This window comes from Ammodytes marinus (genome assembly GCF_949987685.1).
Source record: "Ammodytes marinus genome assembly, chromosome: 13".
Classification (NCBI taxonomy): domain Eukaryota; kingdom Metazoa; phylum Chordata; class Actinopteri; order Uranoscopiformes; family Ammodytidae; genus Ammodytes; species Ammodytes marinus.
In genome coordinates this window covers 27,786,679-27,806,176 of record NC_137217.1, presented here as the reverse complement: position 1 = coordinate 27,806,176, position 19,498 = coordinate 27,786,679, and the positions used below count along the sequence as shown (strand labels likewise).

Genomic DNA, 19,498 nt, shown 5'->3' with positions numbered 1-19,498 from the left:
ACTACATATTATAGTCTATGGATCTACCGGTACCTGGCAACGGTAACTTGCTAGAGCCTAACGTTTAGTTATTTGGATGAGAAAGGTTGTAGGCGTCCATACTTTCCCGAGCAGATGCACTGGAACACAGACAGGTCGGAACTCGGAACTAACAAGTCGGAAGTTTCCGAGTTCCGAGTGTAAGGGAACGCAGCATTCAACTGAAACTGGAGCGCGACTTCGACCCTCATCGTTCTCAGCCACTTCCTCTGTTCGCTGATTGGATACTCAGAAATCTGTTCGGAAAAATCTCACTAATACGCCCCACCACCAGACTGACTACTGAAGGGAAAATGAAATTTGGGCGGAAGTAGGTAGGCGGGCGGAGCCAGGCTATGTTACAACTCCTCTTCAAATCAAAACATTTAACCCAACTGAACCATGATTGTGCAACTCTGTTGAGACACTCCAACTTCCCTTTCACTGACTTAAAAGAGTACTGCACATATTTGGCATTTCACTTGTAAAGTACACAGAAATGCAGCAGAACGAGATATTTCTTCCTTGTCATAACCTGGCATCTATATTACCCACAAAATGTTGTTTAAGCTACACATCGCTTAAAACACTGAATGTGTGATGAAATACAACAAACTCAGACCATGGTACTTTGCTTTCATTTCCTATAATGAAATCCTGCTGGAATTTAATGCTTATTTCACTGCTTATTGCACATAGCATGCCCCGGGCCCCCGACCCCTCCCCACACTCCATTCAATCCACTCACTGACCTCCTAAAGTCTCAACAATCACGGAACCTCCCAACAATCAATTCTCCCATAACAGAGGGATCCATCCCTGCAGCAGGACGTTGCTGTTGTTTTAGTGCGAGTATGAGAAGAGCACTACTGCATGCATCCAGGCAACCAGAAGAGTCCTGACTACTTGACTCTGTTCTCCACTGGAGCTGCTGGCGGCGGGACACCCTTGGAAGGGGGGAGGGGGGGTTAGATCTACATCACCATCGCCCATCTCCTGCTCTCATCATCATCAACACACACCCTTCACCCCAACCCCCCTCCCTCCCTCTCTCTCTCACTTCTCCGAGGTGTCTGGTGACTCTGGCCCTTGCTATCGTGCCCCTCCCTTCATGGTGGAGGAGAGGAGAAGAGAGGGAGAAAGAAAGAAAGAGAGAGGCTGCAGCCCACTACCACCATGTCCCCAGAGGCCCCTTGCCTTGCCTTGCCTTGCCTGCCTGCCTGTGTGCCCCTCCTGCTGCTCAGTACAGCTGTGGCTCAGCACCAGACCTGGTTGGCCAGCTGGGATCTCCAGTCTGTACCAGACAGCTCAGAGAAGAGCTACTGTGTGAAAGCTCTCCGCCCCTCTCTTCGCTGACTCTTCATTAGGTGAACCACACAAGACACTCACTCCAATTACAGCTGCCAAACCTCTCTCTACTGGTGCTGAGAAGATCCTCTTCTTTTTTTGTGAGCATGGCCGTGGCACCCCGGGCCCTGGCACTTGCTTTGCCCCTGTTGCTGGCCCTGCTCAGCCTGGCACCGGTGCCCACCTTGGGAGGCTGCCCGTCGGCTTGTCGGTGCTCTTTCGCCATGTTGCAGTGCCTGGAGCCCGACGGAATCACCAGCATCCCCGCACTGGCACCGCAAGAGAGTGAGAACGTAACAGAGATGTGAGTATGATGTGGCACCTGCTCTAGTCTGCATGTGCCATTAGGTCTATCAGAAGCACTCACACATCATGCCTTGATGTTGGTGCTTTGCCAAGCTTTATTTGACACTGTTTGTGTTCAGATTATCACTCTGGGTAAGCACTGAAGTAGTTTGGAGTGTCTCAGTGGAAGAGCTTTGGTTTAAATGGGCCAAAGGGGACTAGTTTCCGGTTGATACATTTGGAGTTTCCGATTGAGAAATAGTTTGAGAAAGTATGTTGAAGAATGAGGGAAGTAATCGGATAACTTATTCTACTGTCAATGGTATGGTTGATAGTATCACTCAAGGTTGTGTAACAAAGTTGCTTCCATTGGTTTGACTAAGAACAGCAAGTGCATCTCTGCACGCTAAGTGGTGATGGGTTTCCTTTTTGTGTTGTTCATAAGTTGGGGCACAGATATGGCTGTGTGTATTGTCTTGATTGGTTTCAATCATTGTTTTAACTCTTTGTTATTTGGTTTGTGTTTTGCCATGCAGAGTTTGTTCTCAGCGGAGGTCTGGCGATAGTGTGTTATGCAAGATATAATGATGATGTCTCACCAAAGTACTACAGCAAAATATTGGAGAGTGACTGTATTGAGATCACAGGGAACAAACCCCATATTGTCTGCATGGTTTTGTTTATACCTTATGTCTTTTTATAAAGTCAGATTCCGTTCTGTTTTCACAAAAAGGATGAGAGTTTGTTCTTAATGTTAATCTTCTGCTATTTGAGATGCATTAGCATGGCAGTAATTTCATCACTTTGGTTGCTGGAAATCAATGATGGATCACTGCTGACGTTAACTGGCATAGAGTGACGGGAACTGATGTCCTGTTAAAGTTTGGCCTCTGGGTCGGTAAAGGATCTCAGCGCTATTGAAAACCTTCCAAATGATCTGATCACATGACCTGACTCAAAAAACACTTCATAACAACACTATTGGTGTCCATTGATATGGAAACGTGTCCTGAATTGTATGTAAAAGTGCATTATTTTTGAACTATCAGAGTTCAATAAACTTGGTTTGGATCTTCTTTTAGGTGTCTGCAGTGGTGCTATTGTTTTGTCCCAACTAATAACATTTAAAAAGGATTTCATCTGGAGACTATCCACTATTGAATCAACTATTTAAACCTAATGTAGAAGAAAACCTAATGCCTAGAAGTTTTATATAAATATATGAGAATTTTAATCCTTACTTTTTCCTCAAAAACCATAGATAATTATAACTAAATAAGAACTGATCAATGTCAAATTTTTGAAAGAGTAAGCATATTTAAATATCATTTATGGAGAGTTTAACACTCAAATGAAGTTAGCTTCATCAGGACTGTGGTTTGACCAGGATTGAGTCTGGACATGTTTGATCAAAAATACTGTTCGATAACTGTAATGGCAATCGTGACAAAATGAAATCTGCTCCCACTGCAATAAACCAGTAAGCTTTTTGCAGGAAAACATACAGTGTATGTACATGTTAACACTGTTCTGAGGATAAGCAATCATAGCTTCATGCAGGTACCATGCTTTTATTCATTGTTGAAACCCACATGAAAGGAAATATTTCTCAATTTTTGATACTCAAATGTAAATTGACTTGACCTGGGTGCACCACCTAGGTTGTTCTGACCTATTTCATGTCCCCTCGCTGTGCTTCAACTGCTGCTCAATAGATGAGATAGAAAAAGATGGCAGATGATGCTGACTTGATGCTGTGCTTCGGAGGCTAGTTTTAGGTAGTTCTTTACAGCCATACACGTCACACTTTTGATTATCACACTTTGACGGACAGGCAGAATGTATTTGAAGAAAGCCCAATCTGAGTCATTGCTGCAGATGAAGTGAGCCTCCCCACTCAGCTACGGCACGTCTGCACCAGATGACTGTTATTTCACATTGGCTTTTTGAAACTTTGCGAGGAAAAAAGAAGTGGAAACTGACCACCTGTGATTTAAATAGAGCTGCTGTATTATTATGCAACCCACCATCAGCTTCGACATGGAAAAGTAAATGTCACTCTCTGCACCACCACGCTGTTTCTCTCTTTGTTCCGGTCCCCGGATTCCAGCAATTAGCATTTGTTAAGAAGGAACTACATTTGTGAAATGCTATTTCAGTGGAGCAAGTCAATTTACTGCCGCTTTCTGCCTCTATTCGCCTATACCCCTCTCTGCTACTGTTTCCCTCCCCCCTCTCTCTCTCTCCCTCAATACCTCGGAGGTAGTTCCTTGTACCTGCAGCTAAACACGCTTCGCAGTGCTCAGGGTGAGGCTTGACATTCTCCCTAAAACGTTTAATCAATACTGGAGCTTCAGTAGCCTGTGCAGTGCTGCTCTACATGCCGGCAAACAACAACACTTTGCCGTATTGGCAGTGCAAGGGAATACAGGCCGATACGCCCGAACAAACAAGGGGCCATTAACTGTGTGTGTGGAACAGGGGCTGAAATTCATCATGCGCTGAGTTATAAATTCAATTTTGTGAATTGCCAGTCAATGCCCCCACCCGGGGAACAATAGATGATATACAACCCACTTGGCTCAATCCAATAAGTAAGGGCGATGGGTGATCCTGGGCCCACCTGCCCTGTAATCACATTATTGCTGTGTGGGTCAATCAGACATGAATAGAAAAGGTTTGTGTGTTGCAGCTGACAAACAGAGAACTGGACGGTTGAAACAATGCCACATGCTGAAAGTGGCTGTCATCAACAAGAAATTACGATATGTAGGTATTGTTTGGCATAATAGACCATAGACCATAATACCATGGGGGGGGTGGGGATAATCTATATTCAATGAATTGGTATATGCCCATTGATTATTTAAACAGTACTGTATCCATCTACAGTGCCACTTTATTCTTCTACTTCCTACATTTAGAGGTAAATGCTTCACTTTTTATGCTACTAATTTTTTTTCCACAGTTTTCAGGTTACTCGTTACTTTACAGATAAGATTGCACAGAGGAAATCTTTGTTCGGGTTTAGTGGTTAATCATCATCATTACTGTACACTTCTCTGGAACCAGAAATAGCAGCATATCAGAAGCAACAGTTGATACTTTTTTCCCCCCAAGAGAACAGGACACAGAAACCATTAAAAATGTGGTAGCCCTAATGTGTCACATGATCCACTAAGAACCAGAATCAGATGTCTGCTGTCTTCAGCACCTGCTGTGGTGTCTGAACAAAATGTGCTGTAAAAGCTCCCCTTCACCGTAGGTCAACTCAAAGGTTCATTTAACAACAGCTTCTAACGAAAGCCTTAAAACTTTAAAATATGTCGCATCCATAAATCAATATTAATGACTAAACAATTAGTATTACAATTTTAACTTTTGAATGTGTGGTTTTGTTTCTAGAAAACAAACAATTGAAAGCATATTCACATTGCAGAGCGAAAAAACAAGGGTCTCCTCGTTAGTCAATGTGTTTCTGTTTACCTCAAACTCTTGAAATGATGGCACATTTTGCTCTGCTTAGCGAAATGTGCAACACACCCAATGTACAATAATGTACAATGTTATTATGCCTTTGCTGTTATGCAACGTTGTTTTTAAAGGAATAGAATTAGCACATTCAACTATTTTATGTAAAAATGTTTCTGATAAAATGTTCTAGTGATGTCACTAGTTCTGTGGACTCAAAGTCTGGCTACATTATACGCTTTTGGCACACCTTTAATGACAACCAACTGTAGGCACCAGGTTTTTACAAGAACGAAGAATGTGTGATCTGGATCTGCTGCATCATTGTGATATACAGTATATACTGTATATATATATATATATAATAAACTCTGTATAAACTGCCCATTGCAAGTCAAATGTTGAAGGAGTGCCATGCTAACTCGGTTGAGTACTCTAAAGTAGCCTAGAACAAGACTATCATTATTCCAAATTAAAGAAGCAAAATAAATGTAAGTTTAATATTTAAAGATAAATAACCGAAGGACATAGAATTGAAAGTACGTTTTGTTTTATTAACACAACTAAGTGCTTATTGAGTTTACTGTTGTTCAAATGAAATCCTGCTTTCAGTTTAGACTTCACCTAACTACTTGTTTAATTTGCCTTCAATATAGCTTCATGTCTTAAGTATTATTGTTCCAGTTGCCCTTCATGTTGGTCCCCTCAAGGCAGTCTACTGATAATGTTATTTTGAAATTGTTATTAGTATTTATTTTCGTATATTATGATTGTTTGGTTCATTTAAAGAAAGGAAAGTTTTTCCCAAGGATGTTCTGCTAATGTTCAAGAGAGGGCTGAAGACCTTCACCTTGATAAAATCCTTCGTTATTTGAATCCCATCAAAAAAAGTGTCCTCCTGAGCTAGAAGGACAACATTCATATATATAGGAGGAAATGAGGTGAACCGAGATCCTTGGTAGGTCCAATCAAGCCATCTATTCAAACCTCTCATCAAAAGAGATTGCTGTCCTTGCTGTTGAGTGTTGAATTGATCTACAGCTCACAAGTAATTCTGAGGAGGGCCATATCTGGAAAATAATTTTCCGATCAGCCTCGTGTAACTACGATCTATTAAAGCATTTTCTTGGCCCATATGAGCAATAAATGAAAGCCCCTGTAAACCCAAATCCACAAAATCCTTCTTGCTATTTAATTTGGGGAGTGTCAATCCAAATGAAAGATTTTGTCATTTAGGTTTTATAAACTTTTTTTTTTTTTTTTTAGGATATTGTTTGGGCATTTTTATGCTTTTTATTGATATTGCAGAGAGACAAAGGTGAAATGGGGCAGAGAGGGGAGTGACATGCAGAGAACGACCGCGGGTGGGAATCGAACCCGGGTCTGCTGCTGGGCCCGGCCCGGGAGGGGGACGCCTTACCAATTGAGCTAAAGGCGCCCCCAGGTTTTATAAACTTTAAGAAATTCTGTTTAAATGAGGCGGGCTATGCTCTTGTTTTTATTACACAAGTATTTTGGACCAATCAGGGCAGGTCTCTGCCTGAACGTTCTATAAAAACAATCTGTTGCTATGTAGACCATTTAATATGGCCACATACACACAGTCTTGTCAAATGTTTATATACGGGTACATGGGTCTTTAAAAAAGTTTAATAATACTAAACATTTATGTTATGAAGTTTTTACTTTTTAGTTATTTCAGATTTTTGTAAAAGCTAATTGAGACACACAACTTTGATATCATACATTGATTTGGACTATTTTAGACCAGGTTTTCCAGAGGCTTTAAGGCATTTTACATCCCATATGAGCAATAGATTAAGAGTGTTTTAGATTCGTGGGTCCTTGGACTTCCAGGCATGTGTTTGTGCTTTCTGCTGTTTGTTCGGTGAATGTGAAAGAGGTCGGACACATGTCAGGGTTGGGTTGAATTTGGATGCTATCCTTTCTTATACTTTATTTTTCTCTCTCAATGTAACGTGCTCACATTTTCAGGATCCCACCCACCTTCTTTTGCCCTTTCTCTCCTGTTGTTTCTGCCAATTCTGAAATAATGATGCGTTTGAAAAGGGGTCAATGGTTTGAGTAATTAGCTGCTGAGTATTGACGTAAAGTTTACACAGGTGACAAACTCAATTCTGTTGCTTTCAGTGTGTTAACGTGGATTGTCGTCGTCAATAGCCTGGCATTTCTCTGCTGAACCTTTTAGTGGTCCTGTTTTGGGTACAAAACTGCCCTTACACAAAAACAAATCACAAATCTGTATTTGTCTTGTTCCTGGCGTGGGCTGCCACAAACAATAACATACTATTCTTTGTTGTTTTGTATGTTGCTCCTGCTGGTCAAGGAATTCATTCAAGTGTTTTGAATTTGTTTTGTCTGTTTTAAATGATTTTCATTGAATTGAAGCCGTACACAACACAAGGTCAACAAGATGTATGTATTTACCTTGAAAAACTCTCTCTCTCTCTCCCTCTATTATCTCTATCTCTCTCTATCCGTTTCTCTCTCCTCTTTTTTTTAATTTTCCAGTTACATAGAAAATCAAGCAAGCCTGGAGAACATAACAGACATTGATCTTTTTAACTACAGGGAGCTGAAGAACCTGTAAGTAATGCTTGCATCACACAACCTTGACCACCTTCTCTATGACAAAGAAACATATTCAACAGTTTATGCTTCCTGATAGCATATTGTTTGACAGTGTTACTGCACTGTTCACTGAGTACTGTTTGTTTGCACGTCTCAATAGCCTATATGTATTTCCATACAATTCAATAAGCAACAATGCCCTACTTACTGGTGCTGCGTCCTTCAGGCTTACTTTTCTTGGTCAACACACTTTATAGATATCACGTGGCAGATTTAACACTTGAAACTCTTACTAACTTTTGAAACAATGGATCCTTAATTCTAGACAGACATAGACATGAGCATGTGTCTCATTTCAAGCAAATTTGTCTGGCAGACTAGATCAACACTTGCTAGTTAACCAATTAAAGATTACGTCACGTTAATACATGAGTTGATTGAAGAGGGTAGTCAATTGTGTGCCCTTGAATTTAATCTTGGTTACACCTGTAGTCAGTAAGCTAGTTAGCTGGACTTGGTAGGCGACCAATTGTTATTCCAATTTTTTAATCAATTCCTTACTCTTTTGGTTTTGGACAAGCTTCATGCAAAAATCCACCTAGATCAGGGGTGTCCAAACAACGGCCCGCGGGCCAACTGCGGCCTGCGACCCACTTTTTATTGGCCCACGGCCGATTTAAAAAATATTATGTAATATGGCCCTTTGAAAAAAATTTTTTTTTATTTTTTTATTTTTTTTTTGCATTTCTTAGTTAACCCACTAGTGCAGGGGTGTCAAAACTGATTGATTGGCCCGTGGCACATTTTAAAAATATAATGTAATATGGCCCTTTTAATTTTTAAATAATTTAAATGCACTCATATTACAGAGAAATATGTCCCATAAAAGAAAAAGAGCACCAAGCCCATCCCAGAGGACCCTGCATAATAATTTATTTTAAATTAATATTATTATGGAAAATCCATGTGTCCTTCTCCAATAGCTTCTAATTCATCTGACACAGTGTCTCCAATTTTTTTCATACAAAATTCTGCAGATTAAGCCTCTTAATTTCCCTCTCAAAGTGCACCAGATTCATGCATTTCACTTTAAAAACTTGTGTCTAGCACATGTTGAGCCTATTCCGTTCCCTTTATGTCTCTCAGTTATACATGTTAATTGAACATAGATTATTAGATACAATAATAGTCTGCCCGTGAATTGACTAAAAATGCAGATTTAGCTTGAGCAAACTCACACAACAGTCAATAGCCTATTTATGAGTTTCAATTCTTCATTTGGTCATTTGTTTCAGTGTGTGCTTTTCTCCCCCTCTCCAGCACAGTCACCTCATGTAAGCTGAGGCTCATCTCTGCCAACGCTTTCCAACAAAACCTCAAGCTCCAGTATGTGTAAGTGTCCTTGTTATGTACAAAAGGATTGTCTTGCCTCGTGTCATGTTTTGACCTGTGTGTGGGTCAGCCTATTTGTCGTTGTCAGTCAGCCAGTGCTCTGTTGGCCCCTTTGATAACATACTACACGTCACATGAAGTGAGGGCGACATTTCCTCAACATCACAGTGGCTTAGTTTCTTGCTGGAATAGTTAATTCAGAAATCTGGTAAATGTGTGAATCTGTTTATATCTACTATTTAATATACTGAAGCAAAAAATTGCATTTACTGGAAGTCAATATAGGCTAGTTGGTCAAATATATTTTCCATCTATATGTTAGTGATGTAGCATCACATAATAAACAAAAAAAAAATAGCCATTTTAGAGAAATGCGCATACTTCAGTATTGGTTCCATCTTCTCTAATATGAGTATTTGCTGCTATTCTCAGTTTTATAATTATAAACTGAATTATCTTTGGGTTTTGGACTGTTGGTTGGACCAAACAGGGAATTTGAAAATGTCACTGTCTGCTCTGGGAAATTGTAATGAGAATTGATTCTCTGATATTGCGTAGACTTAACCATTGATTTATAACATTTAAAAAAAAGAGCAGATTAACTTTAACTGCAGCTCTTACGTCAATTAATGCTGATGTCACTGACAAATCAGCCACATACTTGAAACATAGTGAAACAACAAATGGCAACCATTTCAATAATGAACTCAGGTCAGTTCTTTCAGTCTTTATACAGTATTTGGGAATTGTTTGGCCTCAAAATCCAGGCCCGACAATAAATAACACCATATGGAGCCCTATCCACTGGAACCATCAAATCTGTCTATTCATCAGCAGCAGACTCTTATCGCTACAATCATGTCCCCATCGCTTTACAGAGCATGTGAGACATGTTGTTTATCTGAAAGACAGGCGGGTTTTGAGGGCCAGGGATGGGATGGGGGGGTATATGGGGGGTGGGGTGGGCGGGGTGAGCTCGAGAAATTGGAGAAGACATCCACCAGTCACCTTTTACTCGCTCACTTTGGCGGATTATCGACAACTGATGCATAATAAATACACTCCACTAAGGGTCCATTATCACTTAATCAATATTTTGCTGTGGAGGGGAGAGGCTGGGCTAGGTTTAGGTGGAGTATAGGGGCTTCTGTGTGACAGATGTATCTCTTAGTTTAAGAGAGGGGCACACTATAACCAAATTAAGCAGGGCACATTTTACTCTCCCCTTCTGCCTTTGTCCTCATCCGCAAATCCTCCTGATATTCTATCGTTGTATTTAAATAAGATTGCATTCAGTTCTTAATAATGACGGAAAAAGAAAATGAGACGCTATTCCCAACTTTCCCCCCCTGTGTGTGTGTGTGGCCAGGAATCGAGCTGGTAATGGATAAGCCCCAATGGCTAACCCATCTGACATGAACTTTTGGGAGCAAGGAAAACAAATAATTGAACCCATGGCCCTGCCAGACTGAATATGTATTGGCTTCCATGTCGGTGCTCCCCAGTGTGGCTTTTTGTCATCTTCTGAAGGAGTTTTTTTTTTTTACAGGCCTGGTTCATGGCTGTCTAAGGATCATGTGAGAGCCCCTGTGATGATATTCTAGTGGCCTGAGAGGATTGACAAAAGGATATATAGCATTCCCTACCACAGGATTATTATGATAGCCTGACATACACAATTTTAAGATGTGGGTGGCTGCTGTTGTAGAGTCTGCAGCAGTCTTAGTGGCTCATATCAAAGTATTTACCATTTTAACCATCTTTAAATTAGCGTGTTGGCATGCTAACGTTTGATCGTTACCACAAGACATAAGGCACACCGGAACCTGATGGGAATGGCATTCATTTTGTGGGTATTTGGTAATATCATTCAAACAAAACCTAAAGCTGGAAAAAATCGGAATTTTGATCTCATTTTGGTGCTATGAAAGTCAGAGGATCATCAAAGTGATTACAAAATATCCAGAGGTGGCCATGAATGTGTTTACCAAGTTTGACGCACACACTGTATCTTCAAAAGTTATTGAAATATGTTCTGCCAAACGAACAAGCATGAATTTAAACACCACAGTAGTGCTAGAGTAAAGTCCGCAAATCACACAATTGATTAGGATTCATCCTCTGGGAACAATGAATGCATGGACAAAATGTTGTGCCAATCCATCATGTAGATGCTAAAATATTCTACAGAATAGTTTAAAACATTGACCTGTTGGTAGAGTTAGAGGAAACATCAGTGGATCACCAAAGTCATGATAATTCATCCAAGGACACCATGGATGCCAGAACAAAATGTAATGGCAATCCACCCAGGAACTGGATGCTACAAAATATCAATCTAATGGTGGTGCTATTGGAAATGTCCGGGGATCACTATATACAATATAGGATTCATCCTCTGTCGACTATAAACGTAGATACAAAACTTCATGACAATCCATCACGTATTTGTTGAGATATTTCAGTTTGGACCAAAGTTGTGGATCAACCCTAAAAACTGACTGACCATCAATAGACACACGCAGTTACCATGGCTCAAGTCAAATGAAAACGTTTAACCCAAAATGAAGTTTTTTTAAGGATTTATAGTCTTTGTAGACGAGTCCGAGAAGTGTTTGCGGCTCTGGACTAATCACCTTAAGTACTGCATACTAATCAAACCCATGGAGGTGTGCTGGAGGTGTTGGTGAATGTAGCTCCTGGGCGCTGGTGTGAAATGCTTGCCAAGGTAATTGATCAGAACCCATTTGGATGCATTAACGTTCTCCAGTGAGAGCAATTCTGAGCGCAGGTGTAAGCATTGCTCTGAATGAGAGCAATCAAATACCAGCGTGACTCAACTGCAGAACAGGACTACATGACGACAATTGAAAAAATGGAAAGACATTTTAACTTATTTTTCTTCGGGCTGAGAATAGTTTATGAAAGATTTATACTATTTCTCAAGGCAGTATTTGAGAATACGGCATGACAATATGTACAGTTTATTATGCATCGAGTCGGTTAAAATAGGTTGTCCAAATAGTAAGCCTTAAAAAAAAACAACTAGGGAAGTAAATTATTGGCAAAGCAGAAGTACCACATCTTCTGAACTAATGGTACAACATAGGTTGAATAACTGATATGTGGTATAGGCTACTATATGATGATAGAACAGCCAAGCAAAAGTTGACAATATCATGTGTTTTCTCTCTTTGTCTCATAGAAACCTGGCATCAAACGTGTTGGAACACATCTCCTGGAGGGTGTTTCATTTTCTACCACTGCTCAACCTGTGAGTCCCTTTAAATTATAATGAGGACTCTCACGTTCATATACGATATACAGTATATATATATATATATAGGTTCCCAGGAGGTGTAAGCTGGCTCTAACTTGGGAGGGAGTCATTTTACAATCCCTCCGTAAAAACTGAGTCTTTCACTGTGTCCAGTTCACTCATTCATTGGAAATGTTATTAACTGTTTGACTAGGTCTTGCTTAAAAGCTGCTGGTTGCCTAGTATATTTTATAAATGGGATCCATCATTTGTTTGCCTTAAATTTGGCAATTGGTCATTTTATTTTGAATGTGTTAATTATTATTTATTTTTTTTAAGATATTTTTATGCTTTATTGATATTGTGTAGAGACAGAGTTGAAATGGGGCAGAGAGGGGAGTGACATGCAGAGAAAGACCGCAGTCTTTCTCTGCATGTCACTCCCCTCTCTGCCCCATGGCTGGAATCTAACCCGGGTCCGCTGCTGGTCGAGGCCCATGGGGGGGACACCCAAACAACTGAGCTAAGGGCGCCCCCGAATGTGTTAAAGTATTAAATAAATGTAATTAAATTAAATTAGATAAAGTAGGATCCTCTAGAGACTGTGCCGGCTTTCTTTCTGCTGACTCCAGAAAACAAGAATGGTATAAAAATAATGTAACAGCACAACTATTTACTGGACTTAATAGCTTAAAGCAGCTCCGAGTAACATTTAAATATCTTTTAAACAGCCTCATGTTTCCTCACATAATCATAAATTACCTTTAACAGCAAACGAGACCATCAGTGCAAAGAAAGACGTTTTTATATAGTTTTTATTACTGCTTTTGGTCTGGTCGCACACCAAGTCCGATTTTCGGTTCACGCGTTCAGGCTCTATGGTCACATATCCGTATTGGTCGCAGATTTCACTGTGGCGCAGGGAAGGGGAGCGGGAGCCTTGTTTGAGACAGTTGTTTGTCGTCATAATGACTGATAACGGGGCTGAAACATCAAAGGAAAAAAAAGAAAATGCAATGAAGAAAAGCTAAAAGGGAGAGATAGCCGGGTGGGAGGGCATTGCCAAGCAACATATACACAATTTCATGGGAGCGAATTAGACTGCAGTGTTTACTCCTAAATGAATGAGCGGTAGCCTACTAAAACAAAGTTTACTTTGCCTCACCAGCATCATCAGATGACCCTTATTCATCTGAAATAGTCATTATTTACAACAACATAAACACATTACCTCATCGTGATTCATACTAACTGCCGTCTCTCGTTCATTCGCTTTCTGTGAGGACACGTAATCTTTCAGCTCCTGAGAGGTGACACTGCATCAACTCATTGCAAAGGTGTGTGTAGCACTGACTGGCATTAGTTGATGCTGTGTCACTAACCACTCTCACGGAGCCGAAAAGAGTCCGGTGCCCTCACACTTTCAACACACGGACATGCTCTATATTGCTTCCTGATCATTTGAATCTCGCACGCCCGGCACGAGCTAAAAAACAGCTTCACGACAGCTGGCATCGTAAAAATACTACCGCTTTTGTCCAAAGGGGCCGCCAACGTGCCATGTTACTCGTAGTGGCTTTAGATCTCAGATACAATAATGAAAATAAAAATCCATTTAATTGTTCCCTTTAAAAATATTGTATAAGAAAACGTCGTACTGAGCGAGTGGTTGACTCTTGCAGTTCCGAAAGTGGCCACTAAGCCAAAGTCGCCACACGTTCCAACGCTGCAAATTTGTAGCACAGGGTTCCATGCTCAGGTTGCAAATCTGTTTGTTTTGATAAAAGGTAAAACAAAAGAAAACCCACTTGCATGATGCAAATTTGAAATCGGCCCCTAGCTAGCTAACTAGCGTAACCCTGGCCATAGGGAAGTAAAGCTGGCTTGAACTGAAAAGATCGAGCCTAATATCCAACCTAGATCACAGAAAACACAGTTTGATAATGAACAAATTGTCTATATTTTTGTTCAACAATGGCCACTGTGTTTTTAAGTGTGTGAAAAACACGATTTTGCAACAAAGAAAGAGGCTTTTGTTCTTGCAGCTGACATTTAAGTGTCCATGTGCTTTAAAGTACAGAGACGGCAGGTTGAAATACAAAAGATATGTAATAATAATAATAATAATACGACAATTGTATAGGTCAATCTAATTTGGGAGATCTTTTAGTGTTCCTGCGGCCTTATAGTATTGAGCTTTCCCTGTACTTTTGCACTTTAAGCAAAAGCTAGAGAAAGACAATTACTATTGAAAAAAGGTTTGAAAGGTATGAAGGACTATTTTCTATTTAAAAGGGAGGAATTCTTTAAGCATTTATGAAATCAAAATTGTATGCAGTATATTTCTGATCATATTATTTGTTGTTAATTATGTATTCCATCCTAATTAAAACGCTCAGAATGTGTTCATACAATAAAGTGAGCCAATGCTGTTTAAATTATGAAACACACATATAGAGCATGAATATGATGTTCATGGTAATATATGTATGGACATCGTATCTATAATGACTGATGGTTGCAACTCTTGTCTTTTTCGTGTGTCTTTGTCAAAATAAATTATAACCTTATTTTCCATCCGAGCTGATTGTCCTCCATTTTGTCCCCAGGGTTTTGAGGGACAACCCTCTGGTCTGCTCATGTGACCTCCACTGGCTCCAGCAGTGGCAGCACAGTGACCGTGGAGACCTGGACACACAAATGTTGTCCTGTTTCTCCAATGATCAAGAAGTTCAACTCAACACTTTGGTGATACAGAACTGCAGTGAGTTTGGCTTGCGTTTGTTATATCTGAACTACATTTTGAACTCTATACCGTTATTAGTAATGCATGTTTGCAATAAGATGTGCAAGACAATGTTTCTGTTTATTTTAATACGAGGAGCTGATCTACAGCATATTTACATAATTCACTATATTTTTCCTTCTTAATATCCGAGCAGATTTTTAAATTATTTCATTCTAAAGCTCATGACATTCTTAATTGTTCTCCCTGGCATGTGACATAATGAATATTTGGAAAAGACGCAGCAGACTCAAAGAAAAACATAACAGGCAGGTGCAGTGAAATGCAGGGGAGACATTGGTTCAGTATTGTTGCTTTAATCACATACAGTAAGAACATCTTGTTGCCAGGAAACATTGGAGAGAGTTTTTGGGCCTGTGCTGTTTCTCTAAACTGCAAAAAAAATAAAAAAATTAAATTAAATGGAATGAGAACCGTAACATGTGCTCATTGCCTTGTGCTCGTCCTGTCCCCTCTGCTGATCTCAGGTCTGCCCGAGGTGACTATCTTCTCCTCCAATAGCAAGATCCAAGAAGGAGGCAACCTGACATTTGAGTGTCATGTGACAGGAAGTCCCTCGCCCAATGTGAGATGGCGAACTGAAAAGCTCAACTCTCGCTTCTTTACCCAGGTAATGAAGAATGTTCAGTAGATTAAAAATTGCATTTTCTTGTCTGTATTTCATATTCCAATTATGATCAAAACCTGGGAAAGACAAAATACTTAAGAGCCTGTAAATGCACTAACTTTTGGTTTAGGTCTCTCTCTCTTAAATGGGATTTGTTGACAGTAAGAAAAATGTAGAATACAACCAGCCTTATCCTTTCAGACTTCTTCATCCCAGCCCAAATATTCCACTCAAATAGACCTCTTGTCCGTCTCTAGATCCAAAACTCCAAGTTCTGTCGATTTGCTCAATAGGCTTCCCATTAATATCTAATATCCCCCCTACCTTTTTATTTGATTTCACTTTATTAACGCTTTCAACTTATAAAGGCACTTTCTCTCTCACTGGCTTTTAACTACTCCGAAAAATACAGCCACAAGCAACAACAGTCTGAGGCCACATTTCTGCTGGAACTGGCCCCCCACATGTAGATCTTTAAAAAGTTGATTCGATTTGATTTGGATTGAAATTAATTTCAAACACGTAACAGATAATAGAAAGCTTGATACCGAAAATAATGATTTTGAATAAAATAGAAAGCAGAACGATATAAAGATGAATGATAAATGCTGATTTGGGTTACACGTCCAAAAAAGGAGTGGGAAGAAGTGCAAAAAAATATATATTTTTAAACGTATCGAAACATATCATTTCACTTATCAAGTATCTTACAAAAGACAATTTAATACGCATATGTAACTTTCAATTTATCGATTTTATTTTACTTTACTGTTTCCTGTACTTTCTGCTTTTCTCACCGGGCTGTGCTTAAAACTATATAAATAAAGTTTGGTTCTGCAATCTATTGATCTACAGCATAGTAAATTGGATCCCACTTCATGCCTCTAACCTGCTACAGCTCTAAGTGATCTAGTGTGACCCGGGTGCATTAACCCCCCCCTTTCTCTGTCTCTCTCTTTCTCTTTGTGTGTGTGTGTGTGCTACTGCAGGAGACAATCCTGGGCTCCACATTAGAACTGGTCCTTCACCTCTCCAACGTTTCCTCCCGTGACAACTTACACAACCTCACCTGTGAGGCCGAGAACCAAGCTGGGCCCGGGGAGGAGGTGGTACAATTGGACATTGAGTGTAAGTGCCCTGCAAAAAAAAAAAAAATACACTCTTGAAAGCACACAGGCTCAGTACGAGTTGTCGGTTCTTAATGGAGGTTAGGGCGAGAGCACACTGGGGCCGTTTCTCTAGTGCAGGCAGGGTGGACAGCAAGAAGAAAAAAAAAGAAAAAATTGCACTGCACTGATTTCTTTTAAATGGCTCCCTTCTATGTATGTGCCCACCACGCTTCCAATGGAGCTCTTTGTCATCTGCCACTCACTCTGGCGAACCGGTTGAGAAGTGTTAAAATAATATGAGTGAAGTGCTGCAGGTATGGCTTGTCATTTAATGCAGGGGGATACAATGAGAGGACAGAAAAGGAGAGTGCTCTTAAAGAACTCCCTTTTCCTCATATACACCCGTACTTCTGAATTACAGCTACAGTTTGACCCAGGAGGTTTACTGTTGTTTTTCTCCTTCCCCGATGCATTAGTGTATCTGGAAAGCACTGAGCAAGGAGGAACACCGGGCGAGGAATGACAGCACCCAGTGGCCCCACAGTCAGATGCATTAGTGATACATTACTGAAAAAAAATGAAAAAAAGTCTACTGGCCAAACAATATCATATATCACCAACTCAATGACACTCATTAGAAAATAAAAGGCCCCAAAAAGAGCGGGGGCGCCAATCAGCTGAAGCCAAATGCACAAGCATCAAGGGACAGATAATGAACGTCAGGAAAATGGGGGCTGATAACCCCCCCCCCCCCGCGCTAAGATCTGATTTGAGCCCTGTGCAGGCTGTGCTAATGGACTTGTGCCTCCTACTCCGGAAAACCGCTTCATCCTGCAGTGATTGGCAGTCTGTAAATGCGTTAGAGCGAGCTAATCTATCAACATCAGCCCCCCTGGTGGACGGACACGCGTTAACCGCCAGCCCTTTAATTACTCTTAATCACCGCCCAGAACAGTGGGTGTTTACTGCTGAGTGGCTTTGATTCATGACGCTCCTCGTCTGGCTTCTCTTTCAATCCTGTTGTTTTTGCAGTGTCATTTTTTCTTCTTCTTTGAAGTAAACAAAGTAAATTCAGAGATTCATCGTTATCCATCATTACAAAAGTTGATATTTGTTATGCAAAAGGCTCCAGTTAAGGAGAGACGCTGCAGGTGAATAGAGTAAAACATTTAGATCATTAGATCAATATATATTGATATATGTTATCATGAAACTTTGCCAGTTGATTAATGTTTATTAAGAATTGTTTGAATACATGTGCAAATGTGTCAAATATCGAACTAATTCTGAACAAATTTGCAATCTTTCAAAAGCAGAAATCTCGATGTTTTCAACATTAGAACATACTAGTGTCCAATGTTTTTACTGAACAGATTTTAGACACAGCCATTTTCATTTTATAAATAGAAAAACACTCCATGCTTTAGGAGTTGAGACTTTGTTAAAAAAATAATAATGTTGAGATAATGGCCATTAGAGATGGATGTACAGGGGAAATGTACAGACGCAAACAGACAAGGTTTAGTTGATTAAACACCTGAAATAAACAAACTCTCAAAATTGACCAGTTCTGAAAAGAAAAACGTTTTTTGCCTGCAGTTTCTTGCCGTAAAGTAGTTATGCAAAGGCTTCAGTTAAAGATGAATCTGCCTGGTCTGATGCCAGGAATAATCTTTTGTATTTGCCATGATTTTTTTTAAATGTCCATTGTCTAATTCTGCACAGACCTTTTGATAAGCGTCAGGCTCATTAAACATAATTCTAGCCTTTCTTTGTAATCCCCTGCAGTGAAATGGCTTGCGTGAGGTTAATAGAGGTCGCTAATGGATGATTAGTTAAATGTGATAAACAGTGCAAATTTTTCACTCAGTGTAACAGACTTCAGTGAGCCCTGGGTATAAGTCGGAGCCAAATGTCTCGGTATCTCCTTAGCACAGCACTCTTATGAGGCTGGGTCATGGGTTAAGAGCAGTTAAAATGGCCTGTGCAGCACGGAGGGGTCTCTGCACTTGAGAGTCGTTGTTCGATCTAAACGAGGGCCATTTCCTGTAAATTCCCGGTTCAGTCGGGCTTCCAGGTAGCTTCTGTGGTCGGGGGGCACGACGATGACCAGGATTCATTATTCATAGCAGGTCAGCACACAGGTTTTACAGTGTAGATGGAGAACATCGATTCATGGAAACTCAAATGGGAACTTGCGCGTGTGCGTGTGTGTGTGTGTGTTTGTGGGGCGCTTCTCCGACCGTTGATTTTGTGTTGCACATGATCAAGTTGCACATTCAGCATTCAGCCTTTAGCATATGACAGAGGGGTTTAGATATCTTAACACAATGGAAACAGTGGGGGGGAAAAACTAGCCTGGCCCTGTTCCAAAGGGAGCTTTAAAAGTGCTGGTACAGGAGAGTTGTTAGGTAGAGCCAGACTAGCCGTTTCCCCCTGTTTCCAGTCTCTATGTAATAAGGCAGCTAAGCAAACTGGTTGATGGTTACAACATATAAGAGTTCAAAGTTTTCAAAGAACAGATTTTGGATAGAGCCTTTTGTCATTTTATAAATCAAAAAATACTAAGTACAGGTCTTAAAAATCTATTTGTCATGTTTTTAAGAAGAACA

General features: G+C 40.3%; 1 protein-coding gene across 1 annotated transcript in view; it reads left to right on the top strand.

The window, feature by feature from the left end:
• Positions 1-1,472: 1,472 nt before the first annotated feature.
• Positions 1,473-19,498, top strand: part of ntrk1 (neurotrophic tyrosine kinase, receptor, type 1) — a gene marked incomplete at both ends in the record, with an annotated part of 31,061 nt that continues 13,035 nt past the window's right edge. The window contains 7 exons of the mRNA XM_080039070.1: positions 1,473-1,669; positions 7,654-7,728; positions 9,034-9,105; positions 12,311-12,379; positions 14,974-15,128; positions 15,638-15,780; positions 16,767-16,905. Of these exons, the coding sequence (XP_079895196.1) occupies positions 1,473-1,669; positions 7,654-7,728; positions 9,034-9,105; positions 12,311-12,379; positions 14,974-15,128; positions 15,638-15,780; positions 16,767-16,905 (850 nt within the window). The remainder of the gene's footprint in view (positions 1,670-7,653; positions 7,729-9,033; positions 9,106-12,310; positions 12,380-14,973; positions 15,129-15,637; positions 15,781-16,766; positions 16,906-19,498) is intronic.